General features: G+C 40.0%; 1 protein-coding gene across 1 annotated transcript in view; it reads left to right on the top strand.

Moving 5' to 3' along the window:
• The window catches only part of ANKRD55 (ankyrin repeat domain 55), a 50,654-nt gene that overhangs the window by 22,819 nt on the left and 6,532 nt on the right, over positions 1-21,303 (top strand). Inside the window, exons 7-10 of the mRNA XM_068667300.1 lie at positions 11,124-11,308; positions 12,968-13,135; positions 14,587-15,251; positions 20,944-21,045. Coding sequence (XP_068523401.1) covers positions 11,124-11,308; positions 12,968-13,135; positions 14,587-15,251; positions 20,944-21,045 — 1,120 coding nt within the window. The remainder of the gene's footprint in view (positions 1-11,123; positions 11,309-12,967; positions 13,136-14,586; positions 15,252-20,943; positions 21,046-21,303) is intronic.

Below are 21,303 nucleotides of genomic sequence, written 5' to 3'. Positions count from 1 at the left end.
GCCATAGCAAGTTCCAGTACCAGTGTTCAAAACACCTGCTCAACAGAGAAGCAAAAATAGAACTTGCATAAAAATCCAGTAACGTTTTCCTACAATGACTAAATATTTGCATCCTCACCTTTTGGTCCAAGTAAACTCATCTTAAAATATGTGCCAACAAAGAAATAAAAAATCTCTGAACTGCCACATGCTATAAATGAGTAAGGACATCTAGAAAGAATAATCTGTTTCCTTCAACCACAGCCTCCCACAGATGGTTCAGGCACAATAGGCTCAAATTTTGTTTTTCTGAAATTGAGTTATATTTTGGCCTCTGCAACTGGTGTTATTTCACCAACAGTTTCATTCTTTAATCCTGATCAGTCTGAACTTCGGTTACTTCCTTTACTCTTTTGTCTTCGGAAACTAAAGGTATCTAGTCTAAAATCCGTTGTGTGTTTTTTCTAGGCTTGCTCCTCCCACTTTCTCTCATAAATGTGCAGAACAACTCTTAAGAAAGGCAGAAATTGCATCTGCACAAAACCCACTTTGCCCCAGGTGGAGGTAAATCATAAATCACTCTTCTTTCTCCCTCTAAGCTGCTCCCAGAAGTAAGAGAAAATATGAGTAGGATGAGACCCTTTCTCTTCTTGACAGATTCCTGCAATGAAGCCTTATAAACTACGTCCTTCATCCACATATTTCTCATAATATAGGTCAAGAAGGGCTAGTGCAAATACCAGAGCATGGAATAGATCTGCTAGCATTTCCCTTACTCAGGCTTGGCCAAGAAGAAATATTTTCAGCCACTGCTCTTTCTTGCTCTATTGGGCCCAAGAGAAATAGATACTGTGGACAGCCATGGCTTTGTCTGCTGTTACAGCTCTGCTGCATGTGATCATCATTCCCACGTACCAATTTTTAATATGCTCAGTGAATGTTTTCCCCTGGAGATCAAAAGATGAAGGCAGGGCTGTGCTCATTGAGAAGACCGTGTCAAGCAATGTTTAATAACCTCTTCCATAGCTACTGGAAAGGGACTCATTTTCCTTTAAGAATTGCTTTTATATCTTCGGAGCACAAGAGACTCACAGAGCTCAAGCAGTAACAGCTGCAGGGGTTGTTTTTGTCTGAATAGGGCCTTGTGTTTAATTTAATTTTTAAAAAACTCAGTAAGGGGAAGACCAGGCATAACACAGAAACTTGTTTCAGAGACTGCAGAAAAGAAGGCAGTTTGTGCACACTGGACTGAAACTCAGAGCAGAACCACGTAAAAACCATCATCCACCACCAAAAATCGAATTCTCACATGTGTTCCATACAGAATAATTGCTCTATGCTGTCTGTTTCAAAGAACACATGTTTGACGCTTGGTTTTCCACCAGACAGACAGGGTCTGTCGAGTCCCAGCCCTAAAGACACCTTGCCCACACCAAGATCTGCTGTACTGAGAAGCTCAACCTTCCTGCTGTTCGAGTTCATGTCTTCAGTGCAAATGTGTCAGCATCAGTGCCGAAAACACAAATCATTTTGGTTCGAAGTGGGAATGCCTCATGTCAAATCTTTCACACATGCACTATTTTCAAGTCAGTACAGATAGGGCTATAGTAGGGGTGTCTTAGGAGGTGTTTCTCTCTTTTCATTCCAATCAACAATAACTGCTGTAATCAGAAGGAAGCATACCATTATAAACAAAACCTGTTACTTGATACTGGAATTAAGTTTAAAGCCTTTTTAAGAGTCCTAGATAATGATGTCATTGAAATCCTTGTAAAATACAGTATATGATATATTATTATACACTAGCATGCTCTATAGTACTACATCATAATGGTATTATTAGTACCCTAGAAACAGTACACTATTACCCTAGGAAGATTTATAGTCTCCCTGCATTGTCTTGCCACTTCCTATGGTTTTTACCAGAAGTTTCTTTGTCTCTTTCTTAATACTCTGGCTCCCAAAGTCATATGATTATGTAAAAATATCAGCTTTCATTTTAAGAATAAACAAACAATCAAACCAAGATTTCTAGTGATTGTTTCATGTAAAGTAAAAAAAGAAAAAAAAAAAAAAAAACCTTCTAAGATAAAAAGAAGCTATTGAATATAATATTCTGCCTTGTGGAGCTGAGCTTCTGATTTTTTTATTTATGTTTTGATTTGCAGTGCTAATATTTAAAAAATAAAAAAATCTTGGGATTTTTTTTTCTTAGGAACAAATGAATTATTTAATTCCCTCCTTTCCTGAGAGCAGAAAGAAATACCTGTAAAGAAATACCTGTATAACTCACACACACTGTAAAAGAAAAGCACAGACAATTACTTTTTTGTGTTTGACTGGAAAGGCGTGGCAGCCTCTCTGTAATGTCTCCGAGGTGAGAACACACTTGCATTTCAGGACACCTAGGAAATAACTAGCTACTCTGTTGCTGCAGGGGACAGCAAAAGACAAAACTAAACACCCAGCCCAGGGGCAGGAGGAAGGTCCCAGAGCAGGCAGTGGTGGCTGGGGCTAGGTCTGTCTCTAGGCATCATTCTGCACCCATCCTCTCTGCCCAGCACCCCAGTTTTTCTCCTGTGGGCTGCCTATATTGGAAGTATTCAGAGAGAAACTTCTCAGGCCTCTTAAAAAGTAGTGGGTGTTTCTTCATGGCAGATGTGTTTGCTGCTGAAGTAGGCCAGAAAAGATGCATGAACTGAGCACCTTTCACAGTCTGGGAGGTTTCAGGCAGATTTCTTTTGTTGCAAATTTGGATGTGGTTTCTCTTTGTTTCATGCAGTTTTCTAGAGATAGCTATAAAAGGAGAGCAGCACTTTATTTTTTTTAAGTCACTAAGATTTAAAGACAATTTTGACTGCTAAGGAATGAATGAAAAAAATAGATTCACTATATTTTTTTTAACCATTACCTTAAGAAATCCCTTTCTTGTGCAAATATTGTCATATATTTACAAAAAAGTAAAGACGTTGCTTATGGAGGATGGGCCACTGCATAGCAGCGGGGCTCTATGGGGTGAGCTGTCAAACTGCAAAATGAGGAAGAAAAGTGATTTCAAAAAGTTGGTTTTGAGTAAGAAACAAACATGCTCCAATACCATCAGGAGCTTTTAATTTGGAAGACTTAAAAAAATTTGCAGTATGGCCAGCTGACTTCAGATGCCCAGGGACATTCCCTAGTGCTACTTAGATTTCTATTGCAGCTGTGACCTATTTTTCCACTTCCTTTTATGACAGATTGTAAATTGAAGGCCCCTGTGACTTCTGTGTGGTATAGAAGTGTACAATATCGATATACAAACTCATCAGTACAACCTGATTATCAGAAAAACTGCCTTTGCCCAAAATAATTAATTGTTAAACAGTAAATTCTTCAAGTACGAACATGCTGTTCATAATATAATTATTTGTGCCAATCAAATTTCTAAGGAAATCAATTGCAAAACTCCCAATGAGGCTAGCAGGATTAGGGCAAAACCTGTAGGTAAGTGCAGGATAATTGCCAGACCTCTTCTTAGCACAGTCTCTGTGTAACTCTGCAAGTGGATGCCAGAACATGAGTAATGTGCACACACAACACCTTTTCAGTATCTATAAATGCTCTAATCTCCTATGCCTTACAAAAAGCACTGGGAGACAAAGATTTACATTTCTCTGATAGCAGTAAGGAATAAATCCTTATGCTACTGCAGGAAAAAAAAATAAATAAAATAAAAAAATTAAAAAGACCCCTTTTTCAGAGCACATAAACAAACAGCTCATCCAGAGAAATCAGTCCTCACAACAATGTACTACCAGGGGAAAGCTGCCAAGTAACTTTAGTCATAGGCACGGTGCACAGTAAATCATACTTGGTTATTATGGAAGAGTCCAAGTGAAAATAAATTCTCAGAGAGACTTGGCTAGTATGTCATTAAGGTTTGTGCTTGAGCAAAGAGAGGATGAGAGAGGCAGTGACATATGATAGCCACACAGGTAGGGCTCTGTGACTATCCTTGTCACTTGGTAGCTCCTTCCAACAGCCACCAAGGTTGCTGAGAGGATAAAAAATATGTTAAGGAACACTTTGTCCCTTTGTTGTAGTAGAGGCAGTGCTCTAAGGACCACAGGACAAAGTATCCCGTACGACAACAACACGTTTTCTTTCCAAAAGTACCACAAATTCAAGCCAAGCTGGGATGCTCCGAGTCGGCAAGAGACGCCGTCTCAGTGGGTGTCTGAGGCTGAAGCACTAGGGTTAGGAGAAGACAAATGAGCTTCTCTGTGAGCTGGCTGTGTCTCACCAATGTAACTACAACGGCGTCAGTAGAGTTGTTGTTAATTTATGTTGGTTTGCCATCAGAAACACACCCTGTGAAGTGCCTGGGCTGCTTCCAGGCAGCTCTTGGCAAAGTGTCACTGGCAGGAGGAAAGCTGACGATGGTATTACGGGTTGTTCCTTCCCTCAGCACAGGGCCCATTTGACCCTGTCCCCTGAGTGCAGAGAAACCACAGGGTGTTCCAAATTCTTGCACTGGTGCTCCACTGCCATCACAGCCACATGGCAGCCAGGGCATGGCAGCAGCAGACACAGAGCGAACATGCTCCCGTTCCTCAGGAGCTTTCACTCATCCAGGGTACAGAGGAGGGATGCTAGAAGTCCTTAATAATGAGAGAAAGCTCCCGTGAGTGCAAAACCCTTCAACCCAGCAACCCGAGCTGCCAGTTTTATGGAGGCTTCTCCCTGCAGTAGGAGCTGCAGCATGTCTCTGCTCTTGAGTATGATGTTCTCCATGTTTAAAACATCAGGCACTGCGTCTCACATCTAAAACAGAAAATTCCTTCACAGTGAAGGTCTTGCACTTATTCTAGGCTGAAATTCTGAACTTGTCTTGCAGTAGAGGTAATGACATAACACACTGCTGGCATTTGATTTCAGTAAGAACTGAATTTCTAAATCAAGAAGGAAAAAAATGTGGCTTTGAAAGGGAAGAGGCATTTACTAATGTAATAACCTCAGCTGGAGTTAAAAAAGAAAGCCATCCACAGGCAAACTACCTGTTCACATTTTTGCAATGGGTTGCTCAACAAATACTTGAAATGGCTCACATGCCTTCATTTCAGCAAAGGAGGAAAATAAATTTCTTATTTTCTTCTAGGGCCCTCTTGGTGTTCTTACAGTCAATTTCATATTAAAATGCACAGTGTGTGCCTGTGAGGGATATGAGGACAAATAAAAGCATTGTGAAAACAGACAGCATTCTGTAACACACAACTCAAACAGCACCTCATGATGCACAAGGATGATTTCCAGGAGGAAGCCAGAAGTACGACTGCAAATTTTATATAATCTAAAGTTTTTCTTTGGGAAAACAAGTTATCTCCCATAGCAGCTTGCTGCTGCAAACCATGTGAAATGATGGTTAGACGTTCAGAGTCAGAGAAGAAAGACATGAAAGAGAAAGTCAAAGCTTTGGATTCACAAGTGTGGAATTCTGAAAGAAGGGAGGATGGAAGAAGGTGAATCACAGGCAGCCCTAAAGGGAGATGCTAATGTTAAGAAGCAAGATAAGAGCTGCTAGTGGGGAATTTCTATCTAGCAAATATAGCTATAGGAAGGCTTTAAACTGCATACTACATAAAAAAAAAAAAAAAAAAAAAAAAAAAAAAAAAAAAAAGCAGAAATATAAGCAAACTAATATAACCTAATATAACCTAACCACATAACCTCCAGAGGCATTCAGGCATTCAGAAGAAAAACACTTGTCAGGGCTTCCTGAAAACAGTTAAGTGGTCCATAGCTTGTTCCTGTCCCCTTCCCATCTGTACATTCCTGGTAGACACAAGCCAGCGTAGCACACTCCCTTCACATGATTGTTCTCTTTTCGACATTGTAACATCTACTTCACCAGAGTATTCTGACAAAAGGAAAAAAATAACCCCCTATACAGCGCAGTGAACATGGAAAACATTGTACAATGTGTAACTGAAGACCTAGCAGAATAAAATGCAATGTTGTGGCACAATATTGTAGAAGTCACAATAAACTGCACAAATAAAATTATAGTTCTATACATCCATTGGGCATGCACAAGGTCCAGGTACAAGAAAAAAGGTTGTAGTGAAGATGATGATAAATTAAGCAGACACAGGTAAGGAAAAAAAAAAAAAAAAAAGTCAAAACAAGAAAAACATCCCAAATATGTAGGATTCTCCTCGTGGTATTTGGTACAGTGGATATTTCTTGAAGAATTATTTTCTTGTTTTGAGAGCAGAGATGCAATTGTCAGAAGCTGGACTTTATATTCACCAGTTTAAAGAAAATGAGGTTTTAATCAAGCAAAAGTGATAGCTAGCGAACCTTACATTTGTGAATTTGTTGTTAACCACTGTCTGGAGATGACACATGTTTCAAACAAAATCTTGTATAAAGTAGATTGAGAATTTGCTTTTCAAGGGCACCTGTATCAAAGCTTTAGGACATTTCTTCTTGATTAAGTTTTTTATGATGAGTTACCTAAGAAAGTTTTGTCAAGGGAATGAATAAGGGCTGGAAGCTGAAGGGTGTGAGATGGGACAAAACTGTTGGAATCCCCACAGAATGAGATAGAAACACAAAACCAAAAAATAACTATTAATCTCAGAACAATGCTGAAAAGGTTTTGAATTTAAAAAAAAAAAAAGGGGGGGGGGGGAGGGCAGAGGAAGAACAAAAAAAAAAAAAAAGGAAAGAAAACAAAAAGAAGAAGATGATGAAATATAGAGATACACACAATAAGATTTAAAAAAAACATGTAATTTTCCTATGGTAGATTTACCACTGAACATCCTAGTCTAACAACAGTACTGTGGGTTCATAGTAAATTTACCACAGGAAGATGACATTTTTGGTGACCTCAGCTTCAAGCTGTCAATCCAAGAATAAGGGAAATGTAAGCATTTCACGAGAATTTTGCGTGCAATTTAAAAAAGCCAAGATAAATGTAAAGGTAAGAAGGCACTCCTGAAAAGAGAGAGCTGGGAAGCCACAGACCAGTTGGCCACAGATTTCTTTCAGAAGAACATTCAAAATATTCTAAATAGTCTTTGGTGACTTTGAACAAACAAACAAAAACTTTACTGGAATTTTAAAACAGGATAGAAGCTTAACAGACATCTTCAAAACTATCATTGTTTCCTCAGACAAGACGCTATTGGATATGGGATGTTAGAATTCCAATAAATCGGTGTAATACCGTCTGGTAAAAACAGACATATTAGAAAAGGGCCAACAAGATAAAGTTCATCACATGGTATGGAAAGCTTGTTAAGCAGGTGGCGAATAGAGTGATCATAAAAAGTCCAGTTCTTTGTCCCTTTCTACCTCAAGCAGTACATCACAATGAAGAAGTCCATAGGACAATTTGTATAAGCACAGCCTGCTATAATAGACTCAGAATTCAGTCCAAAAATAGTGTGTCCCAGTGGGGAAGAACATGACAGGGTAATACAATCAAAATCAACATGGGGACTTATACCATACATTACATATTCCCCATGTGACATGATCAGGACAGCTCAAATACGCTTTGGATGTGGACACCTCATGGACAGTCCCACCAGAGCCTTCACAGAATCTCAGAATTATTTAAGTCGGAAGGGACCTCTAGAGATTACCTGTTGCAACCCTTGCTCATGCAGGGAGACCCAGAGAAAGCTGCCCAGGACCATGTCCAGGTGGCTTTTGAAGATCTACAAGGAGACCCCACAACCCATCTGGGCAACCTATGCCAGGGCTCCCTCACCCTGGGGTAGAGAAGTGCTGCCTGATGTTTGGATGGAAACTCCTGTGTTCCAGTTTGTGCCCTCTGCTCCTTGTCCTGGCACTGGGCACCACTGAAAAGAGCCTGGATCCATCCTCTTTGCACCCTCCCTTCAAGCATTTATAGACATTGATGAGATCCACCTGAGCCTCCTCTTCTCCAGGCTGAGCATCCCAGCTCTCTCGGCCTCTCCTTATAGGTGAGGTTCTTCAGTCCCTTCATCATCTTCATGGCCTCCATTGGATCCTGTCCAGTATGTCCATGTCTCTCTTGTACTGGGGAGCCCAGAATTGAACACAGTCCTCCAGGTGTGGCCTCACCAGGGCTGAGCAGAGGGAAAGGATCACCTCTCTTGACCTACTGGTAATACTTTGCCTAATGCAGACAAGAATGCCATCAGTTTTCTCAGTGTCGAAGGCACGCTGCTGACTCATCTTCAACTTGGAGTCCACCAGGACTCCTAGGTTGTCTCTTTTGTGGAAACTTATCATAAGAATGTTTTTATTTGTTCCATAACAATGTGATGAAATGCAAAGCATGTATTTAACCCAAAAGTAGAAGCAGATTAGAGGGGCACCAAGCATGATGGGACATGTGTTTGGTGGAACATGATGAAATTCATAATGGTTTTGATAAATTGTAGGGATGAACTGAAATTAACAAAATAGTACCATGTACAGAACTGTGAAAAGTGAGAGATGTCTGCACGAAATGAAGAGTAGTAGACTAGTAGACTAGTGGGTTACGAAGTGACTAGGAGTTTAAATTGTGGTGTTGATGCAAAACAAACAAACATCGTTCTGGGACATATTAATAAAAGTGTGATACATGTGGGGTACAGGAAGCAGCAATTTCCTTCTTTATGGCAGAACTGAAACCACAGCTGGATAACTATGTAATTTGGGGTGCCATGGTTGAAGAACACTGTAGACAAACTGGAAGGAGGCCAAAGGCAAATATGATAAGTGGGTTGAAAAACCTGACCCATCAAGAGAGGTTGAAATGGTTTGTTTAGTCTAGAAAATGGAATATTGGTGAGAGACAAAACAGTGTGTAAATATATAAAACGCCAGTAAGAACAGTAGAAAATTTCTTATAAGAAATTATTTCTAAGAGTTATGCACGAATATTAAGGGACTGAAACTGTAGGCGCAGGATGTAGAATTGTGATTTAGCAAGACAGTGTGAGGTTAGAGGAATGGTAGCATCATTAGAGCATTAATGCTGAAATAGTAAGGTACTGCAGAATTACTTTAGTATGGAGAGCACTGACTTCTGGCACGGGAACTGGAGAATAGAAACAACTGTTATTCATGAGACCTAGGTATACTTGAACATAAAGATCAACACTTTTTTCATCAGATATTCAGACAATGAAGAATTAATGACAATTTTAGCATGCCTAGTCATAGAAAATAAGTTTGTATGGCATGAACGTAAGTAGACTCTAAATTGAATAGGCAAATAAACAAAGTACATACAAAACAAAATTATTGATTTCAAAGGGACACATTTTGTTAAATTAATGGAATTCTTATCTGGACAGAGAAGCTCTGGGTCCTAACTATTCCAAAGCCACAGGATTTCTTCTATCCATGCTGTGAAATATGTCAGGAATCTGCATCCTAAAAGAGAAGGGAAAATGTGTAGAAGAGGCTTCACTTATATCTGGATTACTAACCATCTTTCAAAGAAATATTTGGAATTAGTAGACATCTTAGAAAATAAAGGGGAAAAGTACTTGTATCTCCAAGATCAAGAAGAGTAATAATTAATGCTGAACAGAGGCTGGAAGGAATGTACCTTCAGGGACAAGGCTTGAAATCTGTCTTGCTTAATACTTCATGATAACTTGGCACAAAATACAGGGGCTTTCTGGTGAAGTCTGCCCACAACAAAACAAACAAACAAACAAACAAAATAACAGCAGCAAAGCATTAACAGAAGAAAATGGGGATATCATACAGGGAAAGTGGGATCACCTTGAAATCTGAAATAATACCAATGGGACAGAACTGAATAGCATAGATCATTTAAATCATGAACTTGGGTACTAATATAGACATTCTTCATACAAACTAGAAACCCTGCTTTTGGAAATGACTAGGGAAGAGAAGTACCTAGACATAAAGGGTTACTCTAAAATGACTAGGAGCTTTTTCTAATGGGATACAGCTGTGAATAAGGCAAATGCTTTTCTGTGACATGCCAAAACAGGCACTTCTAACCGAAACAAGGAAGAGCTAGATCTAGTACAAAAACCTGGCAACAATATCTCTCAACAATATATCTCAACAATATTAGATACAATTTTATTCACCCCTTCCCAAGGATACACAACTGAAACATAAAAGAAAAGAGGCTAGTATGATGTAAGAGAAAATAGAAAGTATATTTTACAAGGAAAATTGGAAAGATCTTGATTTATTAAAGCAGAGAGAGAATAGCTCAGAAGGGATATTATGGTTTTCTGTAAATACATCTGAGGAATAAATACCAGTTAGAGGAAAGAAGTATTTAATCTAAATAATAATGATGGCACAAAAATAAAGGGACATAGACCAACCATGAGTATGAATAGAAATTAGAGATACAGCCATTAAAGCAAACAAGTTCTTCAACTGCCATCCATAGGGAATAGTGGGGACAGAAAACTAATTGCTTCTAATGGACACATTACGCTCATGAAAGGGATGATATAACATAGCAACAAGTGACTGCAGGGATTGAATGTAATGATCTAGAAAGACCTTTACAGTCTATTGCTTATATTGTTAAATATATATATATATGTATATGTATATATATACACACTTTGTATCGAAGATAGGATATAAAATGTTCAGTTTCCCTTGCAGGTTAGAAAACAATGTAAATTTTCTGTTAAGATACTGAAGCACTGGAGCAAACTTGCTAAGAAGCAGGTGGTTTCAAGAACCACTCGAGCAAATGTTTGGTATGGCTTTTCCGCGTATACTTGGACAGGCTTACAGGCATGAGTTAGTCTTTTGAGGTCCCTTCCAATGTTAAATTTCTATGAAAAATATCGGCTCATATTGTTCCAGACTCTGCCTTAGCAAAACTTAGAAAAGCTATTTCTGAGAAAGCTATTGAGTAATTTACACTCTGTAACTTTTGGAGATGTTTGCAGTGGTACATTATTTATTATTTTTGCAGCTAGGAAATTCATAAAGTAAAAACCAATTCCCAGCAGGAGATTGGAAGCTTTTGGCTTTCATACCTGGGGAGGCTGGTATACACAAAACAGAATACTGTTATTGTATTTAGTCTTCTCTAGCAGAGAAATTGCAGTTTGATGTAAGCTCCATGGTAAAATGCTTTTCTTCTCTGAACTTCCTCCCAGAGTGGCAACAGGATCCTCTGTTCCATCATCCTGGACCACTACCAGGGACCGTCAATAATCAACTACGATGATGAGAATGGCAAAACATGCATGCACATTGCTGCTGCAGCAGGCTACAGTGATATTATCAGCGAGCTGGCTAAAGTCCCGGAGTGCAACCTGCAGGCCCTTGATGTGGATGACAGGTAACCATGGAAACTCTGAAACTGAAATTGCTGCTTCCTTTCTATTAACCTGAGACTAGGTCTGTTTATTCTATAATCATGTTTCCTGTTTCACAGGCCATGGCCTAGTTAATGAACTGCACTTACAGAAAACTGTGTTTGCTCAGAAACCCGGCAAAGCACTCCTGCTCACATCTAGTATAATAACTGGCTACTAGGAATGTTATTTAACTTCGTGTTTCTGGTAGGAAATGATAAGACTATATGTGAAAGGACTTTGTCACTGCTTGACTTAACTTCTTTCAATCAAAATGGGCATTCTTCTCAAAACAATAGAACAGGATCCTACATCTTGAAGCTGTGATCCTGCTGCTATTTGCATACAAGACACGGCAACATTCCCTTGTTGCTGATCAGATGCTAACACAGCATTCCTAGAAGGACCAGGGAGCCTTTGCCTTCTATTCTCACAAGGGAAATGAAATCACTGTATCATAAATTCCTGTATCACACCATATCCATGTCCCTTGGAATTTTGCTGCAAAGTTAATTAATGCAAATAGACCCAACTGCCCAGTCTGGGTTGATTATCCTGCTCAGTGGAGCAAAAGCCAAAGTTTTCTTGGCTTAGGTCTTCAGGTACTTAAAATAATAGCATTCTTCATGGAAAAATCCAATAAAATGGAACAGAAATAAAATCAACAGAGTTCTGGAGAAGTTTCTAAACATTGGGAAAGCGTAGTAGAGAAGGCTCTGTTTCTGTGGAAAGAAGAGGGAGGGGAGGAGCTACTACAGTTAAGAGTTCAGTAAAGAAAGTACCTTCTATTACGTGTTCGTAGGTATTTCCATAGAAGGTATCACACTTGAAGAAGGGAAAAGATAAGCTGTTAAATATAAATACACAGTACTTTTCCATTCTATGCTGTTTCTGACTGCACCCATCTGAAATCACTGTGACTGCAAGAAAGGGCACAGAAAAGTCAATTTTATTCTTTCTTCTTGCACATTTTCCTTGTGTTTTTTTCTGTGCTTTCAGAGATTTCACAAGAGTGAAGTATTACAATTTTGAAAGTGGACAAAAGTTTAGAAAGATGAGCATCCACTGCCAATAAGAAAATCAGCTTGATTCTCCCTCTAAATTCAAGACACTTATACCTTGTCCAGTCTGTGCCCACCAAGGAACATAAAAATTGGCAGAGACAATGACAGCCTGGTAGATGTGTCCAGTCCTTCTACTTGTTTTGGAGAGGCTTCTTTTCCTATTGCCTTCATGCCCACCATGGCTAATTGTGTTTGCTGTGAAGATGAGAAGGGCTTGTCCCTCTGTGGTGGACACTACAAAGATTTTTTTTCAAATTCTGCTCTGAGAACCTCAGAAGCTTCTCCCACTCTACAGCTCCAGCAGTGGAAGTGATGCTATCATATAGCATGCATTGGCATCCTTCAGCACCATATCTACCTTTATTACAGCCAAATAGATGCACGTAGACAGATGCTGGTCTATGGTTTTATTCCTACTACTGGGAACTACATCAATGTGGGATAAATTGCTGAAGAATTCCATAAAATGGATGTTGTGAATCTGGACAAGTAGCATAGGAGCACACCTCATTGTGTCACTAACAGTTTACATAGCACAATTGTTAATTTATTTTAATGATGTTTTCCCATTTTCCCTAGGACACCTTTGCACTGGGCTGCAGCAGCAGGGAAAGCTGACTGTGTGCAGACACTGCTAGAGCTGGGGATAGACAGCAGCCCTCGAGACATCAATGAAAACACTCCTCTGACATATGCAATGTACTGTGGTCACACAGCGTGCATCAAGCTGCTGTCTCAGGAGAGCAGGTAAAGGAAAAGTTCACACTTTGCTCATATTAGCACTGACTAGAAAATAAATTCATTACTTTCTGTATGCTGCTGAGGGGTTTGAGCCCTGTGTGATGGCTCAATTCATATGCAATACTGAACCCAAATTTTCCACAAAGATAGCAACGTTAGAATTAGTCATCTACTGAAGACTCATCACTGTGGTTACAGTGTAAGTCTGCCAGTCAGTGGAGGGTTCTGAACCAAGACAATGTGGGTATAGCTACTGCTCAGACACCTTTGTGCACAAAATCTATCCTACAGCCTTTAGATTTATCTTTCAGCCTTTAGTTATATGACCTCTGCTTTTTTGAAATCTCTGCACACTGGCTGTGTATTCATGTAATCAGACAGAGAGATAGATTGAAAAGAAAAAAAAATAGTTTTGCCAGACAGATAGTAAAATAAATTTTAAATTTTCATGTTCATGGTAAGGGCTTGGGATTATTTTCTTAGACTACTTCAGTTCTCTACTTCAATTATCTCTTCTTATCCTGTTGTGTTTTTTTTTCTGTTAAAAAAGATATAATTCTTTTACCATTGCTTATGATCTTCCTCTTTCTTCATATTTCTCAGGTTTCAGCAGCTGTCATTTAATTCATTTCAGTTCTACAACTTTGGTAAACGAGCACACACTTACAAAGACATTTATCATCACATTTCTTTGTGCTTGCCCCTCCTTTCCAGTCAGCAGGCAGTGTTATTTCCTGTGTTATAAATGGTGAGACATGGGTAGTGTTACATCTCCTCCTACTACTACTGCGCTGCGCTCTGCCTGAGGAGGTCTGCAAAGCTGATTAGTCAAAATCTCATCTAAAAACCACTACAGCAACACCACTGTAGGTAATTATCTTGATAGGTCTTCTGAAACTGTGCCAGGCCTGTTCAATACACGGGTTGGTGACCTCCCCCCCAAAAAAAAAAATAAAATAATAAGGCAAGCAAGGGAAAGGCAAGAAAAGGAAAGGAAAAGAAATGTGAAGTAGTGTCTTTCTCACAGTGTTAGCAATGACTGTGCTGTTGGAAATATCATTTTCCTAATATGACATAATACAAAGACTACTTGGTTTTAAAGATCCCTGTGTGTTCTTCTTGTTGTTATTGGATCTTGCCTCACTATTAAGGATAATGATTCTGCAGCTGGTAGATACTGAAGCCAGAAAAGTTTGTTGTTTTTTTTTCCTGATAGCTGCACTGAGTCTGCTTGAAGATAAGTGTAATGCAATGAACCCCACCAGAAAGAGTGAAGTAATGCAGTATCATTTTCAGTCTTTGTTAATTACATATTTGGACTCCTTATTTTCTCCCACTGTGAGCCACCCCTAGAAATGTATCTGAACAGTATGTACCCCATTTCGTGGTCTATCACAGGCAGTGTTTATTTCATTCTTTGCTGAGTAATGGCACCACATTTTGATTTGTACTTCCAGTAGATCTGAGCTGGTTCATCAGTTTCCCTCTCCAAACAATAGAATCCTAAAGAAAGAAGGAAGATTCAGTATGCTGAACAACATCTTCTCCTGCAAAAAGAAGAAAGAGGACCAGAAAACCAATCAGAAAGATAGAAGCAGAGACAGATATCCTACAGAAGAGACTTCGGAAGTAGACGACATCATCACCACTTTTGATTGCATCATGGACACAAACTGCAAAGACATCCTGGATGAGTTTGTGACCACCACTGACTTCAAAAGAAGGAGCACAGACACAAAGTACCTCATACCAGAACAGAAGCCTCCAGACTGTCATGGTCTTCTGCCTATCCGAACCCAGAGCCTCCCCCCAATCACGGTGGGCAATTCCTTCCTCACTGCTTCCCAGAGCACAGCTTCAAGCATCTCCTCCAGCACCAGCAACCACCATTTTGCACACAGGTCTCAAAAGAGCAGGAGTGAACATGACTTACTGGATCACAGAAGCAGCTGCCAGGCTTTGCTGGACAACCCCTGGAACACAGAGTCTAACCAAATACACTCCTACAAAGTCTGTACCAAAACTCCTGCAGACAAAATGATAAATGGCATAAACTCTGATAGATCTCACCATGTGCTTTTGTGCCCTCCCCGCCTTCCCTCACTCCCCAGGTCTCCATCAGGTAATTTCTTTCTTCTCTATCTCCCATATCCTACAATCTCTGCTGATGTGGCAAGCTGAGTAAGAAAAGATAGGTAAGTCTGCCCCATAATGATTCCATTTCTTTAATATGTTTTTTTTTTTTCAGTTTATTCTCTTTGTATGTCCAGGAGCTGGATCTTTGTGGTCCTCTCCAACTCAGGATATTCTCTTATTCTGAGCAGTAAAAATGCAGATATTGTACGTACAGGACATGAGCTGACAGCTGAAGCAAGAAGCTTAGGTGTGGGAAATCAGAGATATGAGTAGACATCAGAGTTCTAATTATGAGAATCAGGGATCTGATTAGGCCTAGCAGCAAAAATAAAGGTAATTAGGAGACATGCATGGTACCTGAGCAAGGTAAGAGCCTCCAGATCACATACATGTTTCGTGAATTGCAAGTTAATACCTACTGTCATGCCCATTGCATTCTGTCTTCATTTAACCCTGGAAGCAGATGTGTAAGGGAGAAGTACTGCTTTCAGATCTTTAACTCTGCTGAGAGTTGCTTCTGGTGAAGTCAGTATATGTCTGCACAAAGAAATGAGCTGATGCAGAGCCATCCAGCACAGCACACATGGACTTACCTGACTCCAGGTCCCTTCCCACTCTCCCAGCCCCAAGCTATTTGATTTAATGTGCTGTGCTGAGGTTTTTTCCATAGCTGAATTCAGGTTGCTAAATTTGCAGAGAGCGTAAATGGTTTTATGTTGTGGTTTGGAAACTGCAGTGTAACAATAATGAAGTAGAGTATCAGAATTCTGAAGTAAACTCAAAACAAGCGTTTGGCAAGATTTGGGATCTAGTACTTTGACTCTCATCCATGTTTAGATTAATCTGGCTGGATGGCCTGTACACTGGAGTATCACTTTAACGTATCAGAGTCTCCAACTTCATTACCTTTGGCATTAGTCTCATGCCAAAATTAAGCACGTCTAGCATGCCTTCCAACTGTAATATCCAGTTGAAAATGAAGCAAGCAAAAGCAATTGCCAAACCTACCAGTACACCATTACAAGGACTAAACATGATACAATAAATTAATCTAACCTCCCCTCAACAGGCATGAGCCATTATCTTACAGCTGAAAGAGGAGTGAACAGAAACCCTGTCCAAGAGGAACCCTCAGTTAGGTCAGGTCACTACGGAACCCTGCATGGCACTGCAAGCTGTAGTAACTCCTAGGCAAAGAGAGACGTAGAACAGCAAATCTTTATTCACTTCTCTAATAATGAGAGGAGGTAAGGCAATTTCAGAATGACAGGTGATTTTACACTGTGCAACTAAAGGCCAGAAATAGTTTTGCAGCATAAAAAGAAGCTATTCAAAAAGTTCCACTTCCTGAACATCAGGCCAAGTTCCTGAAAACTCGATAGACCTGGTCTGTAGGTGTAACTACTTTTTTACTGTGCACTCTTCAGCTGTTCACTCAACCATACAAACCTCAAACTACATATAGCTATCAAGGATTGCTCCAGCATTATTCTTTCTATGCTGAAGTCTGCAAGGTTCAGCTCACATGTGGCAGACAAGAAAACCTGCAGGGCTTCCTTGCAACCCAAATATAATAGGGCCCAGTGAGGCTGAGATGTTTGAGATCTTTTGTTTGTTCAGCAGGAGGAGGAATGAATTAAAACTGGATAAACCATACCAGAGGGTGACTATGGGGGAATACTTCTTGGTGGAATTAGCTAGCCTATGAATACTTCTGATGGGAAAGTACCGTCCCACCCATTTTTTCTTGGGAAAGAACATCCTATGACCAAAAACAAAACAAAAAACAGGCCAGTGACTGAGAACAGACTCCATCACTTGCACTAGGACTCAGTAGAGGAGTAGCAGTCTACATGCATGAACGAGGGAAAATCACATCAATTATGGAAAATCTTCTAATCACTGCAGTGGGAGCTTGCTTTTCTTTGTCCAGATGAAGAACAGAGCTCTGGCAATTTATTATCTTCTCAGAGGAAAGCAGCCTGAGACTGCTGCAAGCCCAGCTTTCTGTGTACCTGCTGCCTTTAACAAAACTTTTCAACAACAAAAAATTCCTTTAGCTGGCATAAAGGACTTCCATTGAAGTGAATGAAATAAAAGCATGTAAGGAGGCAGAGAGTGTCTGGCAGGAATACATTGCACAACCCAGATATTGTCTAACATTTTCTCGTGCTAAAAAGAACAGCTTATCCCTTTTCATGCTCATGTGTGTGGTTTAAATCCGTCTGCCCCTGTAATTAAAGCCACCTGCCTTGCAGTGAATTAGAACTGCATTTACTGTATGAGCTTCAGGGCCTGCAGGTCTCCAGCGCACAGAAGTGCTGTGCCTGCACGGCTTGCAGGGATCAGAAGAAAACCGTGCCCTGGCTCCAACCCAGCCAGCAGCACCGCGCAGGCAGCGCTCTCAGAAAGACATTTCCTCGTTGCTTTTTTCCTGCAGGAGGCCTAGCTGAGGGGGAAAACAGCATCTGGTCTTTGGTGGACACTGAAGTGTTAATACTCTATTTCTCCAGGCATGGCTGTGGGGGCTGCGTGTAGCTTTCCAACATCTGAGACAGGACTGTGGGTGTCGATAAGCTAGGGGAGCTCAGTCTGAAAAATATTTTCTTAGCTAACACACGGTGTTGATTGTCTTGCATGACCACGCCTTTTATTAAAGTCAGAGCTACTTTTTGTACTCACTGCTACCAGGGCAGCTGGCATATCAATGGGGGATTTCTAGAGGTTTTTTTGTTCTGTTTTCTGTGCTCCTGGAAATGAAAGATGAGTCAATTTACTAGCCCAGCCCAAAATTCAAAGGGAAGAGGTTGCTGTGGGTAGGAGTGAGACTCACCTATCACACTAGTGGTTTATCTCAGAATAACTGCTTTGTCTTACTCTGCTGAGTTGAACAGAGATGGACTGCAACAAAAATGACTGCCAATATTGCAGGAGGAGTCCTTGCCAGCCACAGGGCTGAGCTGGCATCCACCATCTGAAACGTTTTGCATTTGTGACCTTTGCAATCATCTCTTTTTGCAAAATGCACTGCCACCTACTTTTCATTGGGAAAATGGTATAAATGAAGAAATTCCTGGTAACGTGGACAAAGCAGGGCTGTCTCAAACAAAAAGGCAGCTGTTACCACCCTCTAACCGGATGGAGCCTCCCTCTATCACCCATTCATCCTGCAGATTACTAAACTGCCAGGTCTAATGCAATACTTTTTAATAGGTTTGTGCAGCAGTCCAGTAATTTCTAGTTGCTTGAATAGGTAACATTAAAAGGAAGGCTATTATTACTCGTCTGTTGGCGTAAGCAGTATGATATAGTCAAAAGGGAAACAGTTCATGTCAGGAAAGAGTAGAGCAACACTGATCAATGTGGCTGTTTCTTACTCAAAGTGAAGACCTGATTTACAGCGAGACATTCACCATAATGTCACTGCTTTTCCACAAAACAGACAAACAAACAAAATTATAATGCAAATGTGTATCCCAACAAGAAGGAAAATCAGAGATCAAACTGTAAAAAAAGAAAAAAAAAAAAAAAAGTCAATAAACAAAATGCGAACAGTCCTGCACTTTACAATCAAGAAATTAGAAATTGCTTCTTTTCCATTTCAGATGCCATCATAAATATGCCCTCAGGGGTGACAAAGATAATGTCTTACAGAAAGAAGAATCCTTTTCTTCTCTGATATTATGTAAAGCATATAGGAAGGAAGAACAGAAGAATAGTTCCACTTGATGCCAGAACCTGTAGACTTTTTTTTTTTCCAAGCATTCATATCAGCCTCACAAATATGATTATGCTTTGTACTTTTGTTTTGCTGCCAGATAACCCCATTTATGAAATAAATATATCTCTTGATAGAAAAAAACAGCCTGCCCTCATCAAGGCCATAATGGTACATACATAATAAGGCATTAGTGCTCAGTGTAAGCATCGCAATAAAACCAATACAACTTGAATTGCTAATGGGAGCAGCTGGCTTGATTTTCTTCTGTTTTGGAGTCAATATAATTATTTCTTTGTGCACAGAGTATGCAATATGTGTAGAAGACATTTACCAACCTTTACACACACCTTGTGATTACCTTGGAGAGATATTAAAGACCAAATAAAGAGTAAAACATGGGAAAAGGAGAACAAAGTCTGTTTGTATTAGATGCAGCTCATCCATAACAGACTCTTCGTGCTTTAGCTCAATACACATTATCTTTACCCATGGGAACCAAAAGAATGATCCAATGTCTATCAGCTGCTGTAGGCTTTGGACCAGGATCTTGTTCCATGCCAAGGTGAAGAATGCACTGCTCTGTGTGGGTTTTATCTGGTCTACACCAACTTAGCTCTTTGCACACAGAAACCATTTAGCTAGTAACACTTGTACAGCAGTCTTGACAATTACTTCAGTAATTACTTCTAGGACACTGTTCTGTAACTGCTTTTCTATAGGTTTAGCTTGCCAGGCCAGTAATACACAGATGTATTCAAGTACCAGCCACAAAGCCATCAAAGCAATTTGTATCATTTCATTTCTTGTTATTGCTTAACATGTTCTACTAGATCCAGCCTGTGCCTCCCTTCATCTCTGCATGCAAACAGAACATATGCTTGTTCTGCAATGAGCTGTGTTGCAATGCCATGCTGGGCAAGCAGTGGTTTGAGAAGACATCTCAAGGCTCCTAACATGGATCACCTCAGATCTGGGGACAACAAAAATGAAAAATCTGAGAGATGCCAACACCACTCAGTATGATCAAGTTGGAGAAAGGATCTGGGGAAAATGTTGATTTGGAGTTTGAGTTTCTATTTTTTTAATAACATTTGATGTGGTGTTTGTGTAGTGAAATGCATTATATCACCTAACACATAGTCTATTTTAACAGCACTAGACCAAAGTCAGCTTTGGTCTAAGCCAGTAAAATGCCACAGCTAGAAAATTTCTATTTCCAGTGTCTATTCTTGGTAAAAGCAAATTGCCAGAAACATAGTTTAATAAGAATCCTTATCTGTTTGTATCAGTTCTGCTATATTTCATCTGCAGCAAAACTAATCTGCTGACAAACTTCCTCTAGCCTGATTTTCCAACCAGGAGTTGAACTCTGTGTTATAGTGCTTAGAAAGGCAGAGACAATATTAGAAAAGTTTTTGAGCTCAGCTTTCACTCAGAAGGTGGTGAGGCACTGGCCCAGGCTGCCCAGAGAAGCTGTGGATGCTCCATCCCTGGGGGTGCTCAAGGCCAGGCTGGATGGGGCTTTGGGCAGCCTGGTCTGGTGGGAGGGACCCCTGCTCAAGCAGGAGAGGATGGAACTGGGTGATCTTTAAAGGTCTCTTCCAACCCAAACCATTCTCTGATTCTAGGATTCTACAATTTTATTCTGAAATTAAATGTCTAATTGAACATTTCTTCAAATCTAGCATCCAAATATTCTTATGTGGACCTGGCTACTGGAACATGTCTAAACGCCAATTATGATATTATATGAGAGCAAAGTTACACTAAAGTTACAAAGAAGTTACACTAAATCAGTCATTTTTTAAATATGTAAAGAGCTTTCTTCAATCATTTCTTTCCAATTATTACATATCCCTGGTAAATACTTTTTTTCTTTAGAAACCAGAGATCTACTGTGCATCTTATTATTCACAACTATTTTCTTACAATAATAGACTCTCTTTTTCTCCCACAGGTAAAAACTTTCAACAGATGTCCACGGGCCAACCCAAAATAAAAGATCTTTCTCCAGTACGGAACAGCCTAGCTCCTATATCTAACCACTGTGCTCAAAAAAGTAAGTACAATCAAGTCTCATGTACTGTATCATACTGTGTGCCTCCGTAAGTGGCAGCTGAGTGCTTGAGGGAGGTTTCTTGGAAGGCACCACTGGAGATTGCTCAGTCCAACCCCCTGCCCACAGCAGGGCCACCTGCAGCAGATTGCTCAGGACCACACAGGTTTTGAATATCTCCAAAGATGTGATGGCACAACCACTCCAGGCAACCTGTTCCAGTGTTTGACTGCCCCTGAAGTAAACAGCTTCATCTTAAGT

This window comes from Anas acuta, chromosome Z (genome assembly GCF_963932015.1).
Source record: "Anas acuta chromosome Z, bAnaAcu1.1, whole genome shotgun sequence".
Classification (NCBI taxonomy): Eukaryota; Metazoa; Chordata; class Aves; order Anseriformes; family Anatidae; genus Anas; species Anas acuta.
Note: the sequence above shows the minus strand (reverse complement) of the source record. Positions and strands in the feature narration are given on the sequence as shown.